General features: G+C 33.5%; 1 protein-coding gene across 1 annotated transcript in view; it reads right to left on the reverse strand.

The window, feature by feature from the left end:
- Positions 1–6446: 6446 nt before the first annotated feature.
- Positions 6447–15818, reverse strand: part of LOC106469464 (nuclear receptor ROR-beta-like) — a 32298-nt gene continuing 22926 nt past the window's right edge. Inside the window, exons 3-4 of the mRNA XM_013929963.2 lie at positions 9057–9201; positions 6447–7186 (exon numbers count right to left, since the gene is read on the reverse strand). Of these exons, the coding sequence (XP_013785417.2) occupies positions 6447–7186; positions 9057–9201 (885 nt within the window). The remainder of the gene's footprint in view (positions 7187–9056; positions 9202–15818) is intronic.

Consider the following 15818-nt stretch of genomic DNA (forward strand, 5'->3'; position numbering starts at 1 on the left):
CTCAAAAGTATTGTACCTAAGGGACTATTTTATTTCCAAGCCATAATATCCAATTTCACAATGTACACTATCCATCATAAAAAAATTCAAAATACGACCATTCGGTCACTATTTCAAAGCAGGGTAGAAAAATAGTTAGAGATTTTGATTATTATACATAAACAGGTCGTAATCACGCGTGTACGTAGGGATTTTCGAGGGGGGTTCGGCAAAGACGAAAGGCGGAAGACTTTCGAAACGTCGTCCTTCACATTTGTGTTTCTACAACAGGCAGTTGCCGTCCATTCAACAAAGTTTCATCATGAATACTCTGCCTGAACAATTCATTAAAGGATATTTAAGTATTTCAAAATACTTACATTAGAGTTAAACAAAGTCGACTCGCACAAAAACAGATTAATAGTGCAGCAATAATTCATCTTTATTCTGTGATACTTATAAAAATACATTTTCTCTTTCCTACAAATGAACAAAGGCTTAACTGGAAACAATTATATGGACAGGGAACTACCATCCATATAATAACTGGAGTGGCCTATCGTGATTCTGAAGACATGGCACACTACTGAATATTCGACTCCATGTGGCAAAGTTCATTTCTTACATGAATGTGAAACCAATACAATGTATTAAATAAAGCTGTATATAAGTACTTTTAACTATAAAAAATAAAGTTTATCAAAGTTTTCCAAAAGGAATCATATCGATACAGACTGCAGAAAACATAACCAACAGAATTACTGGTCTCAAATTGAAATCTAAGCTGCTCTTTCGTTTTATAAGAAACAGCAGGAAAAAAAGACGCAGAGAGAGAGAATGACAGAAAATTCTATTAAAGTGTATCACCATAACTTATTGCATTAAATTGTATATTTAAGTTGATTTAATTGTGTTGAAGCTGATATATTGAGGCTTTGCTTACATTCACTGGTAAACAGTTTGACTAAAATGTTGACTGACTATAAGAAACATAGAAAGAAATGATGAAAAAGACATATTTGAGATATTAAATCATTAAAGCAAGGGAACAGATTTACCCGTTACAAACTAATATTTATTAGGTTTTAGACAAGGCAAAATTGAATAATTGTAAACTCATTTTGTAACAAACTCAGAAACTCACTCGAATAGTAAAAGGAGTTTTGGACGTTTCGATTCTTTAGTTTATGTGACCATCGAACGATAAAACATACTGAAAACAATTTCATGAATTATTCTCAATGCAAAATAATATAAGTAATATAACAGTACTTGAAGCAAGATGACTGGAATATTATTACTAGTTTTTTTTGTTTTTTTTTCAGTTGCGAGACTAAATTAAGTAAATCATCTATATACAGATATGGAATCATTCACAATATAAAGGTTCCGGAGAATTCCGCAAAGGCACCGTTTGAAAACATATTACTCAAGATTGTAGTTTTATGTAAAAAATGAAGAAGTCATCTTTTCAGAAGTTTAAGAGTAGACAAACTTACTCTGAGATATACATCCAATATAAAAGTAAAAATGCCACACTACATAAACACGTTGAATCAAAGTTAAAAGTTCACTCTCGGAATGAATGAAAAATATTCAATTGACCAATTCAACATACTCATTATGAATAATGTTATCACTATTTATCTAAAATTTATACGTATGGAAGGATAATACTATAGTTTATGGAATGTATGTGTTCTTACACGAATAGTTTGCTATCAATTTGTCTTGAAGGACAACACCTTACATAATCGTTCTTTTTAATATTTATTTTGTACTATTCAAAACGTCATGGATAGCGTGATGCTTATGCCCTATGATCCAGAAATACTGGGAGAAACGTTTTCTACACACTAAATCAACATATGTTATATTTACAGAGAGTTGTTTGATTTTGACCATTGTTCAGTTCATTAATTGAAGTACCATTTCATTCATGCATGGGCTGCATAATTGTATTCAAAATTATAAGATCTTAAAACCAACAGTTAAACCAAAAAGAGAGAACTGTTCTGAATAAAGACCATTTTTTAAACTAAAATAACTCGACCAAAAGCCAACACAAAAAAATAACAACTGTGTGTAAAGGAGGGTAGCTAACAAAAAAGTACAGGTTCTTTAATGACGATTCTATTAGACTTAAGAAGTAACAATTCTGAATAGCGAGAGTTATGTAATACTAATGATGTAACAGTTCTAAATAACAAAGTTTAAAGTCTGAAGGAGTAACAGCACTAAATAATGATTTTTAAAAATAAAGAAATAACAATAGTAAATAACGAAGGTAGAAATAACAGTAATGAATAATAAAGAAAGGAGTATCAACATTAAATAATGATTTTTGGAATAAAAGAAATAACAATAGTAAATAACGAAGGTAGAAATAATAGTAGTGAATAATGAAGGAAGAAGTAACAACACTAAATAATGATATTTGAAAATAAAGAAATAACAGTAGTAAATAACGAAGGAAGGAATAACAGTAGTAAATGAAAGTTTATTAAAGTGAAAAGTGGCAATAGGGAATACTGTCAGCTATTTAAACTAGGGAAGTAAAGAACACAAGTATATAGAAATGGTGAAGTAATAGTAATGAAAGACAACGGGTATTAAAGGCTAAAAATATAACTCTAACAACATTATGAATTATAAGACTAAATATAATGATTTTTAAAGACACAGACATTTATTAAATAACTTCATAGATAGAGATATAATTTGTTTAAAGATTTAAATTGGCGACAGTAAGTTTTGATAGAACAAGTTTTGTATGGTATCTCACATATTTAGGTTTGCAGCACATTTGGGTCGGATTTTGAAACCTCACCCGTAAAATAACAAGGAAGATGAGAGCGTCTGTGTTAAACAAATTACTGTTCATTGTTGGACTTTCCAAATTAGGTCATAAGTAAGACTTTAAGGAATATTATTTGTTACAAAAACAAAATATCAAGCTTCCTTCCATAATATCATAAAATATAATGCGAAATATTATATATTTGAAAAACTAATTAGTTTCTAATGAAATAAGCTGAGGAGGGGAAAAACGGTTGTGTCTTTCCAGAAGAAATTATAGTTGAATTTAAGATGCGTGCTTAGAAAACAATTTAAGGCTCATTTGAAAAAAGGTGCGTTTGCTACAGTTATAAAACCATGATTACTGATGTGTATTCTTTCGTCAGGCATTTCACGTCAGACGAAATTAAAAAGTTTATAAGTGGAGAATAACGCATTTGCTTTTTTTTTATGTTTGTACGAATAGCGCGGATGTACAAAGATTAGACAGTTTTGGATGTGGTTTTGCCTTGTGTTCGCGGACATTTCGTTTTTGTCTTGCCCAATTATCGTACGTACGTGAATTTTATTATAAAATAGATTTTTTTTGGTAGTTTGTTTCGTAATTTGAAATGTCCAGCAATAAAACGTTGTTTGTCTTCAGCGTTGTTATCATATATTCTCAGTATTTAAATAAATGACTCGGCCGTTTTGTGTGTGATGAATATCTGAATTCGAGATTGTAATCCTCATTTGCGTATTGCTTTTCAATATTGGTCTTTAAAGGGCGTTGAAGACTAATAAACATTGGAAAATGCAAAAACGCAATACAATAAACATGGTAAAACACCCTTCGTTGAAATAATGGATTTCAAAGGCTTTGTTAATAGCGTGGCAGCTTTTCCGATTAAAGAAAACTAACAACAATACTTTAGTTACTTTAACATATCTTCCTTGTTAAAAGGCTTTTTAACTATAACCGTTTTTACATAATTGACTCAAGTTAATCAAATATTTTCAGTTGTGTAAAATAGAGAATTTGTGGAAATTTAAATAAAGTTATCCCGAGTTTAACAAACCACATGGTATTTAGTAATGTATATAAGTAACGTATTTAAAGCATGACCGTTATTTAAGGCACTCACATTTTTACGTAAATCAAACTTTAAGCTTTAAAACAACTAAGAAGTCATGATTCTTAACAGATATTACAGCTACAGACTTTAAAGAAATAGAAAACAGCATGCAAACTGCTGACACTTAAATACCGTATGAAAAATATCCATATATTTCACACATTCTTGAACTCTCAAGGCGTGGCAAGCTATGTTATTTACTGAAAAATATCCATATATTTCACACATTCTTGAACTCTCAAGGCGTGGCAAGCTATGTTATTTACTGAAAAATATCCATATATTTCACACATTCTTGAACTCTCAAGGCGTGGCAAGCTATGTTATTTACTGAAAAATATCCATATATTTCACACATTCTTGAACTCTCGAGGCGTGGCAAGCTATATTATTTACTGAAAAATATCCATATACTTCACACATTCTTCAACTCTCAAGCTATATTATTTACATACGATAACTAAGATATAACCAAGAAAGGGAGAAAAATGGAGAATTAATAACGGTTTGTAGGATTAAGAAAATGAAACTTGAGATAAACCTGGTAACTTATACTAAAATAAACAATGCCTTAAACTTCTAAGTACTTCTAATGCAGAAACTATACGAATATAATTGTTTATTATAGGGAACTATGATGGGCCCTATGATTCTAAATGCAATTATAATATCACTTTTGTCTTGATTACTTTCATTATTAAAGAACTCTATACTCGCCGAAAATCAAAACAAGCACCATTAACTATTTGTGACTTGAGTTCATTCCTTCATATTATTATTTCCAAATTTAACATGGTATAACAATACCATGACTAACGTAGCATTTTAAACTCTTGTTAGATTAGTTTTGAGTTCATATCTTGGAAATTTAAAGCTGATGATAGCACGAGGAATGTATTTTTTAAAATAAATACTAGAGGTGAAGTAGAAAAGCACCCTGTAAAGATCGACTTACGTTGAAAAGAACGTTAAGTCCTACATTTTATTAAAAAAAAAACTCACGTGTCATATTCAGCACCAATGACACATTTGTTGACATCTGAATGCGACAAAACAGTACGCAACATCAAGTTAAACAACAGTGTGGATTCATAGCACTGATCTTGTCTAACCTTTTGGGTGAACTAAAACGTCCCCAGCATATGCCAGTTGACTTGTAAATCACAGATCCATTTCTTGAAACACACACTAGGACTTGTGTTGCCTTTGTGTCCCAGTTAATAACATCATTTTGTCGCAACAAATGCTACATTGATACGAGACCATCACAGAATGCTAACTAATATTATACTCAATTATAAAGTTAAACACTTTGAAACACTGTTTGATGGAGCAATAATAATAATAATAATAACGATAAAAAAGAAAGTTTAAGCTTGTACTAATATTTTATTCTTCCTGTTAACGTCAATTCGGTGTTTGTCACGTAACCTATAACCTATATCACAACTCGATTGCAAAATATCTGCTGCATCCACATTGTGGAATTGTCCATTTCATGAAATGGTTTCACATTTATGTAACACCATTTAAATTCCTACTCTAATCTTTAGGATATAAATGATTCTAAAGAACTACAGTTATGCTACATATTTTACTTTTTTGAGTAAGTGTGGAGTTAAACTTTGTTTTTACTTTTTTGAGTAAATGTAGAGTTAAACTTTGTTTTTTACTTTTTTTAAGCACTAGGACATCTATAGACTGTATTGTGGATTTGTGGAATGGCTTCGACAAATGTATTCAACCATGATTACTGTTACTGGACAGATCCAAGATTGAACGAAAACCTTTGCAAAACATTAAAGGATGTGGATCCGTTTAAAATGGACAGTTCCGCTATTTGGATACGACATAGACACACACACACACACACACATATATATATAACATACTAACATTACATTAATTTAAAAAAAAAGCTCCAAATGAGAAGTATCTCATGAAACATCCTGTTTGATGGAACTTTTCAATGCAGCACAATTACAGTTTATATTACCTACTCTGTACATTGAACAGTGAAGGCTGAATTTTGTTTTCTTTTGGGTTTAACTCTGCATATCATTACTGACGCATTTATTGTTGTACGAAAAGTTTATAACAAGTAATAAGTGGTTGACAATCGATGTAGTTGACACTGGCCTTCAAGTCACTTGACCAATCACGTACGATCATGTTACAGTTAAAAGTCATTTGACCAATGACGTACGATCATGTCACAGTTAAGTATGTTTATCTCTTTTTCTGTATCGAAGTCCAATCTAACCCGTAATGATGGATGTGACAATTAACAACTCATAAAAATACTTAAGTAGATTCCATAAATCCGGAGAAACAACAAGTGTGCCAGGTTAAAACACACTTCCATGGCTAATTTAATGCTTGCTTTGTTTTTTCCCCTCTAAATAATATCAACAATAATCCACACCCATTAAAATAGCCTTTCGGGGAGACATCATCCATTGCCAATGGTCTTAACACACAACGTAGTCTTAGGGTGAAAAAAGTATTCTAATTACTGGCACAAAACACTTCGTCTTCAGAGTGCCATTATCATCACATTTTTCTCGTTAGGTCTAAAGGAGTTTCCGAAACATTCACTAGTGGTGAATTATCTGTTAGATGTGGTGGGCTACGCTTGTTGATCAAATAAAGGTTGTGACTTGTCATTACTGGAGATGGGTATTTTTTTACAGATAGGTCAATTGGTGTTTCTTGCTCCGGAGTATCCGCCACATAATCCATGGCAACTGGCACTCCATCTTGTGGTGTCTTCAGCACCGGATCAATTTTGTTGACGTCAAGATACCTCGGGCAGTAGTTGTAATTAATGTCTGGGCTATAAAGTTTTGTTGATCTGTTGTATCCTTTGGTAAAAAATGCCCCACTGCTTTGATAAAATAAAAAATTGTTTGGATTCACAGGAGACATGGGGGAAATGGGAGACAATGGAAGACTGTGGTAGCTAATGTTCTCCTTGCGTTCATACGAGTTATTGGACGGTTCGAGATGTCCAAAGTTATTAGGTAACAATTTGGTATCGTGTACGCTGAAAGGCAAAGAAGACTTCATTAGATTGTTTACATCACAACCTTGATTTATTCCGTTGGGTAATGTCATCGAGCTACTGTCTTCTCTGTACTCTGACTTGATGGAAGAAATCAAATCCTTGTTTTTGTAATGCGATTGTCCATCTGATAAGGCAGCTTGATCGGCTATTCTTCCATTCAGTTCTGTTTGATCTTGAATTAAGCAATGTATTTTGAACCAATTGGATCGACGTCCATAGCGGGAACCTATAACATAGATCACACCACTAGTTTATCATTGACGTCTTAATATTTCGTTGAATAGCATAGTAAGTGATAAAAAACATTAAATGGAAAATTTCAAACAAGAAATAAGGAAATATATTTTACTCTATGCTATCACTTATAGATCTATAATTATACCTTAGTTAAACGATTATATAATGATCATAAAAACGGTTAACATCATCTAAAACATGATAAAGAACAAAGGAAAACAGACCATTGACTTCATAAAAGTGTAATTTTGCTTTTGTCTTTAAGAGTTTAATTTGCAACAGAATGTTAGCACTCAGACATTTCCTATTAAACTCTGTAAGGAAAAAAAAAAAAGGTAAAGCTAACGGTTACCTAGTTGTTTATTTCTTTGTTTTAGTGCAAAGTTACACAGTAGGCTATCTTCACTCTGTCAACCATGAGGATCAACTACCGGATTTTAGCGTTATGAGTCCATAAATTTACCATTGACCATTTGGAAACAACTCGTTATTACATCGAGATATTTGAGAAGTATTAAATATACTGTTTTCCTTGAATAACAAATAAGTGCTATTATCTTTTACATCGCATTAAAAATTACCAAACATTTTGCTCAGGCTGTCAAGCTCCCTAAAATTATAATCATTTTAGGGTTAGAATATTAGCTGTTAAAATAGATAAAAGTTAATTAATTAATTATTTTTTTATGTTTTCCAAAAATATTGTCACAAAAACTAAACCACCAAAAGTTTAGCTTAATAAATCAGGAATTAGCTTGGTGTTTCGTCAACATTAAAACCAACGTAAAAGAAATGTGAGAAGTGTTATAATAATGCTTTGCAAGAAAAAAGTATAACAAATCATTTCATCAATTTTCGACATGCTCCAAAAGAAACTACCTGAAACATGAACTACTTAGTTTAGGTTATTTGTTAATGTTCCAAACAACTAAACCTATCATCGGAACAGAAGCGTTGAAATAAATCTCTCTTTTTAAACAAATTTATAGAACAAATCATTAAAATTAGTCAGAGTTAAGGTTGCGGTTGTAATGTGTGTGTGTGTGTTTTCAGTCAAATCAAATATCTCATTGTGTAATCGTTCTTTTAAACCTTTGCTGGCCATATGAAGAATTGTACAGTACATTCTTCATAAGATTCAGTTGATATTCAAACACAAATTGTTTAGAGGTGTTTCTGTTTGTTTGTCATTAAACAACAAAGCTACACATTGTATTATCTGTGCTCTGCCCATCGAGGGTATCGAAAGCCTATTTTTAGCGTTATAAACTCTCAGACTTATCGCTGAGCCACCAGGGGGCCTGCTTAAAGGAAATCAAACTTATTTTTTAAGGTTCAGCACACATCATTTGTCAAATTCTAAAGTTTTATATTTAAAACATATACTGATTATACTTTATAGAAACATACCATTCGTAGTTTATTCTAGAATTCCTTTGTAAAAAAACCTTTTAAACTTAGTTAAAATAACCAAATATCTAAATCCGTTTTAAACCCTCCATAACCCTCCATACTTTCTGAAAACAAGTAATATTTCATTTCCAATTACACGACGTCACGTCACATTTTGCACGTGAAAGAGCAATAAGCTCATCATTAAGAATATGTCATATACATAGCAGTGACATACGTCTGAAAATACTAAAATACGTCTGAAAATACTAAACATACGTCTGAAAGTGGGTTATGTTTTCATAATGTCTTGACTGCGATTTCTCCACTAACTATTATAACTTAATTAACCCTTACACACCAACGTGACTACTGCTGAGATACGGAGGCGTCCGTATTTGTCTTTGTGGGATTTTATTTCTTTATTCCAACAAAAAAATACGTTTAATAATCGTGTGGAAACGTACCGCTTTTCGACATGCCAACCAAGATACATTTCTTCAGACGACAACTTTTGCAGGAAGTCCGATTCTTCTTGTTGATGACACACTGACCATTGTTTTTACACTCTCCCAGTGCCGACAAGTTGTTGTAGGTTCGTCCAAAGAAAGACTGAAAATGAAATATTATCAATACTACGACAATAATCTCCTAAAAGATATTCACACAAAAAATGATATTGAATAAAAAACGCTGCTGAAACTTTTCTGATAAAGTGGATGACAAAACCTAAAGGAAGTGGAAGACTAACAACGGAGTCTGAGAAAAAAAGGACTGACGTGGACAACGGAGTCTGGAAAGAAAAGGACTGACGTAAACAACGGAGTCTGTCTGAAAAGAAAAGAACTGATGTGGCTTATAAAAAGAAAATGTGTGCTTTATGATAACTAAAACTTTGTAAATAGTAAACTCAACTACTTTTGATAGAAAAATAACATTATGTTGACAACCGGCCAAGTATGGTAGTGGGTTCGAGTCCCTTCACCGATCATACTCCCCTTTCAGCCGTGGTAAAGAGTAGCTCAAGAGTTGCCGGTGGGTGGTGTTGACTAGCTGTCTTTCCTCTAGTCTATCACTTCTAAATTAAGGACGGCTAGAGCAAGTAGCCCTTGAGTAACTTTGCGCTAAATTCAACAAAAAACAACAACAAAGCTTTGGCAACTTACTTCATTTTCTATTTATCTAACAAAGAAGATACCGTTAGTTTATTGAAAGCAAATCGTTTTTCCGATGAATATTATACATATAGCACACAGTTTCAAATGTTTAGAACAACTGGGTTGTAGGAAGGTTCTAGAATGATAAAAAAATCAAAGATTGATATAAGAAACTCTTCATTCAGCCCGAAGAAAGATGTAAAGACACGCATACGTTTAGTATACATGGTTTGTTCATCGAAAAAATGTATTTGAGTTATACATTCAGAAAAACGCTTTGTTGGACCAGAAACGAACGCGCTTGAGATTAGAGACTGATTTTTTTCCTAGGAGGTTGATAAATAGTCTTTATTTTTTACCATTGTTTGTTTGCTGGTTTTCGAGCAAAGCTGCATGTGAATTATCTGCGTTGTGTTCACAGTGGGAATCGAATTTCGAATTCTAGCTCCAAGCTTACTGCTAAGCCACAAGAGGGCATTTTTTTATTCAAACTCTGTCGATTGGCTAACGAAATCGATAGACAAGAGTTTAATTAAAAATGATCAATTAATTATCAACATTGCTCGACTGGATTCAAATTATTGTTAATTTTTGTCGAAATCCCTCCACAAGTGAAAACCTATAAAAATATTTCCAAATACTCGTTGAAGAATTAAAATTGTATAAAACACATGGAAAGTTAGGGTTAAAATAATTTCTCACTTTTAATTCTTACACTGGCAGCATCAAGAAATCGATTACAGAGAGATCTGGTGTCACAGTTTTACGTAAGGGGTCATTGACAAAAAATCTGTATAATTCTTTGTATGGGCGGCTAGTGTTCTTTTGTTTATGATTTTTAGTCCTTTATTGCTTTCTGTATCGTCGAGTTGTTATGTTGTTGGGTGTGTACTACTGTAAGTACGTGAAAACTTTCAAGGATATTCAGGTTTCATGTATTGTCAAGCTGTGTGGGTCTTAGAAGCAGACAACTGCCTTTTTTTGTGTTTTGTGAAGAAAAACATCTTCCATTTTTCTTTCAGATTAGTTTCATTAATTTAATTGGTTATAACAATTAAAATCCTTTTGAATATTATTATTGTTTATTGTTATTATTATTATTACAATTAATATTAAACATATGATGGTTACTTTGTATTGTGTATGAACTTAGGACTAACCCAAATTTCTTAACTTGGCCGAATCTCGCGAGATATTGGTATTACGACCGAAACTAGGGTTAATAGCGATAATTATAAATAGTATTTTGATATTGTATTGGTTATATTATTATTATAAGATACGTATTAGCATAATAATTTATCGTATTGCTCACTTTCTTCTCTAATTTTGAAGTGACAAAAGCTACTCTTGGGCTATCTGCGCTAGCCTTCTCTAATTTTGGAGTGACAACAACTACTTTAGGGCTATCTGTGCTAGCCTTCTCTAATTTTCAAGTGACAAAAGCTACTCTATGCCTATTTGCACTTGCCTTCTCTAATTTTGAAGAGACAAACTAGTGAGAAGGTAGCTAGTCAACACCACCCTCCGTCCGCCAACTTGTGGACAACTCTAATAGAATAGTGGGATTTGACCGTTATTCTTATAACGCACACATGGCCTCAAAATGCGGAGTGAAATTTTGTTTTGGTGGTAAAAGGGCGAGATCCACAGTTTGGCACGCTAACCATTGAGCCACGCTCGACCAGCATTATGTAATTCTCGTCAGTTTATTTTATAGAATTGTCTTCATTAATATACAGCTTATAATTTAGTTTTCATATAGTTAGCTTACTTTTAACCAGAAGTTTGGCCTGGCATGGCCTGGTGGTTAGGGTGCTCGACTCGCACTCTCCGGGTCACGGGTCCGAATACTCGTCATATCAAAAATGCTCGCCAATTCAGCCGTGGGGACGTTATAATGTGACGGTCAATCCTACTATTCGATGATAAAAGAGTAGCCTAAGAGTTGGCGGTGGGTGGTGATGACTAGCTGCCTTCCATCTAGTCTACTACTGCTAAATTAGGAACGGCTAGCGCAGATAGCCCTCTAATAGCTTTACACAAAAATATAAACTTGTGATGCTTTACAATTCAATATATAGTTATATTTAACACGCTAATTCCCTAACGATATTACTACCTGTATGACTCTTATTCACTTTTGTTTAAAGCCTGTACTCAACAATTTATATATAAATGTCTTATATTTTAACAATATACGTTACTGGTTATTGCAAGAAATATTTCTTTAATTATTAAACAGAGAAAAAAATAAATAAATTACCGAAAACAATGTTATTTTCGTAGCAACTTGTCAGTAAAAACCAACAAAACATGCAAATACAGAGTGTTTTTTTAGTGCACACATTATTTTCTATGTTTATTTTTCTAATGTTCTAAGATATTTTACTTATTGACCAGTAGGTGACCCTGGAAGAGTAGAACAATGTGGCAGAAAACTTGGATCTACCTAGAACATGCGCAGTCACGCGCATGCTTAACATTTCCTTGTTAGCTCCCTCGCTTCCTTTCCTCCAAACAAATTCCTCTGTACCACCATCATCACCATTTATCCTAGCATTCCTTGCGTGTGCCCTACTTTTTTTGGTTTAGGGAGTCACGAGCACAAGGTTTATGATAAAAGTCTCATCTCAGTCATATAACTTAAATTTTCTCGCTCTTTCTTCTTGTTATTATATTAAGCTTATTTTCAGACATACAACGCCGCTAAGGCTAGGTGATGAAACCTAATGATGGGTGAGACTCGGCAGCGCCACCTTTTGACCTAATAAACTGTGCAATATTGAGGGATACTCCCGCATCGAACAATACCATACAGGAAACAAGTACAGGGGTTATTTTCTGAGTTGTGATTTCTGTGTTTAGCTAAAGCCTTTACGGGTGGGTTAATTCACAGCTTGCTTCATTTCAAACAGAAAATTCGTGTGATGATGGCACGTTCGTAAAAGATGACATTCAATGTAAATGAGTTAGTGACCGCCCCCGATAAAAAAGTTCAGAGCTCTGGCTATAATAACATATTATCAAGACACTTTTGAATAAAAACTAAGGGATAGTTTTATGTTACATACTAGTGGGATGGACTTTAAAAAGTTATTCTTTTGATGTCTTTCCCCCCTTTTAACACTGGTATACATATTTAAGATATCACGTATTCCGTGATACAACGATTTATAACAATTGTATGGTACTTCAACATTTGATTATTTCACGCTATTCTTAAGTTTTCTGAAATTACATTATGGTGTGAAAATGACAATCGTCAAAAGCATGAATACATTTTCAAGTTTTTATTCAAACTCACTCAAATCAACCCAAGAACCTTTGTAATACAAAGACATTACAATCAAATAAACTTCCATATCAGCACGGAAAGATTTTTCTCATGGAAGAGAACCAAAATGATTTAGATTTGTTTTTTTAAACAAAACCACACTGGGCTGTGTCCTTCGTGGAGAATCGAACCCCGGATTTTAGTGATGTAAGTTTATAAATTTACTGCTGTCCAATCGGGACACAACCAAGGTGAAAGGGCAGTCCATTTATACTATAAGTACAGTTATGTGAGTGTGCAGGATGTGAAAAGTAAACGTTACAAACAATGAGTGTGCAGAATGTGAAAAGTAAATGCTACGAACAATGGGTGTGCAGAATGTGAAAAGTAAACGTTACAAACAATGAGTGTGCAGAATGTGAAAAGTAAACGCTACGAACAATGGGTGTGCAGAACGTGAAAAGTAAACGCTACGAACAATGGGTGTGCAGGACGTGAAAAGTAAACGCTACGAACAATGGGTGTGCAGGACGTGAAAAGTAAACGTTACGAACAATGAGTGTGCATAATGTGAAAAACTAAACGCTACGAACAATGAGTGTGCAGGATGTGAAAAGTAAACGTTACGAACAATGAGTGTGCAGAATAGGAAAAGTAAACGCTACGAACAATGAGTGTGCAGAATAGGAAAAGTAAACGTTACGAACAATGAGTGTGCAGAATAGGAAAAGTAAACGCTACGAACAAACAACATGTGGTTATTTGGAGCGACCATATCATAAACACGACCTTCATATAATGGAAAGCTGTGGATGTGGTTTCATTGCAACGTAAACTCATCCAACTATATCAAAATATGAACCTTGACCTTTCCTTCGGTTTCTTTCATTCTTCCCGATTCTGACATATACCGCGGTTTATGAAAAGGAGCTACTTAGATTTTCTTTTTTATTCATTGTTATGAAAATAAATTATAAAAATATTTAACCGTGGGGTATTCGTGTTTTCAGTTTTGACGGCACTTTCAGAAACATATGTAATAAAGTATGATTGTCCTTGATTTGGAATTTCCGACCAGAGAAAGGGAAACCAGTAAGCAGCACCCGCCGCCAGAATGCTACTCTTAACTGGGATGGACTTTTATCTCGTAAAGCATCCACAACTGAGATGTTGACCACCAGGTTGTGCCAGAGGACATTTGACAAATTAGATGAGTGCGTCAATTTTGAAGTACTCGTGTAAAGCGTAAATATCTAATAACTTAATTCTATTTGAAACAATAAGTTTTCTATAATACTTAACGCTATAATTATTAGTTGTTAGATTGGTTCCGAGTCGAATTTCGTTTTAAAATCAATTAACAAATCATTCAATTTGTTTAATAAGATTATTGTAATAACTTGATCACGTAAATATTTAAAATCATGTACTATATAGTGCGAAGCCTCTCCCAATAGCACCAAAACAAAAATAACAGAGTTAATTCAACACAATAAATACAACTTTTAACACTATTTACTTAACGTATATAACTAAAAATGAAAACAGCAAAGGACGGCCTACGTTAAAAACTTGTTGTTTTAACGCATAAAATTTCATACGTCAACAAGGAAAATTTTCTTAACACTCAACTTAAAACTCTTGTATTAGCTATATATTCTTACATTTCTCCCTCAAGAAACGTAACTTGGAATTCGAATACTTACTACTCGAATGTATTTACAATGACTGTTTGTTTCAATTTCTTCCAGAAACGTATAATTAGACAAAATATTAATGGTAATAACTACTGACAATTTCGTATTATAAACTATGTAGAAAGGCTAATGGTGTTCTGAAAACATTGTCTTTCGTTCAAGCTTTGTTTTCAATGTTCCGCTTACTTTCATAACGTAAAGGAATTTCCTCCTTGTTTTATGGACCAACCGTGTCGCGTGTTTTGGCCACATGCCACGTGCCATTTAATGGTGCATAGGTTCGAAGAATCACCAGTCCGTGGACCATAAAAGACCCACTTTTGTAAAAAAAGAAAATTATTTCAAGAAACGGAAGGAGTTGGTTAAAAAAGTGATTAGCGAGAACATTACAAAACCTAAATTGAGAAGGAAATGATAAAACACACCCAAAAGCATATATATGTATAAATAGTTTGTCCTTCTAGCGTTACATAAGTGGACTGTAGAGAAATTGAAGGTCCAACGTTCATTAAAACCCCGTTAGATGGTGTTTTATTCAGTCTCTCGCTAATGGCCCGGCATGGCCAGGTGGTTAGAGCGCTCGACTCGCAATCTGCGGGTCGCGGGTTCGAATCCCCGTCACATCAAACATGCTCGCCCTTTCAGCCCACTAGAGGGAAGGCAGCTAGTCATCACCACCCACCGCCAACTCTTGGGCTACTCTTTTACCAACGAATAGTGGGATTGACCGTCACATTATAACGCCCCCACCTTACACTGCTAAATTAGGGACGGCTAGCGCAGATAGTCCTCGTGTAGCTTTGCGCGAAATTAAAAAAACAAACAAAAAAAACAAGCATTAATCCCTAGTTTACGTTATTGTTATCGTGTGTCGTTGGCTTTACATAAAAAAACACTTTTATAGTTGATGTCACACAAACTCTTCTTGTATGAAACGTATATTTTTGATATGAGATATTACTTTGATGTAAGTAATATATTCTTTGTAGTATGCTTAATTCAATACAGTAGTACTTAATGCAAATCCCGCAGTATATCTAAAGTAATTGCAAGCAATCAGATTAATTTGAAGATAGCTTTTATATGCGGAAACATCTG

The sequence above is a fragment of the Limulus polyphemus genome, unplaced genomic scaffold (assembly GCF_000517525.1).
Source record: "Limulus polyphemus unplaced genomic scaffold, Limulus_polyphemus-2.1.2 Scaffold97, whole genome shotgun sequence".
Classification (NCBI taxonomy): Eukaryota; Metazoa; Arthropoda; class Merostomata; order Xiphosura; family Limulidae; genus Limulus; species Limulus polyphemus.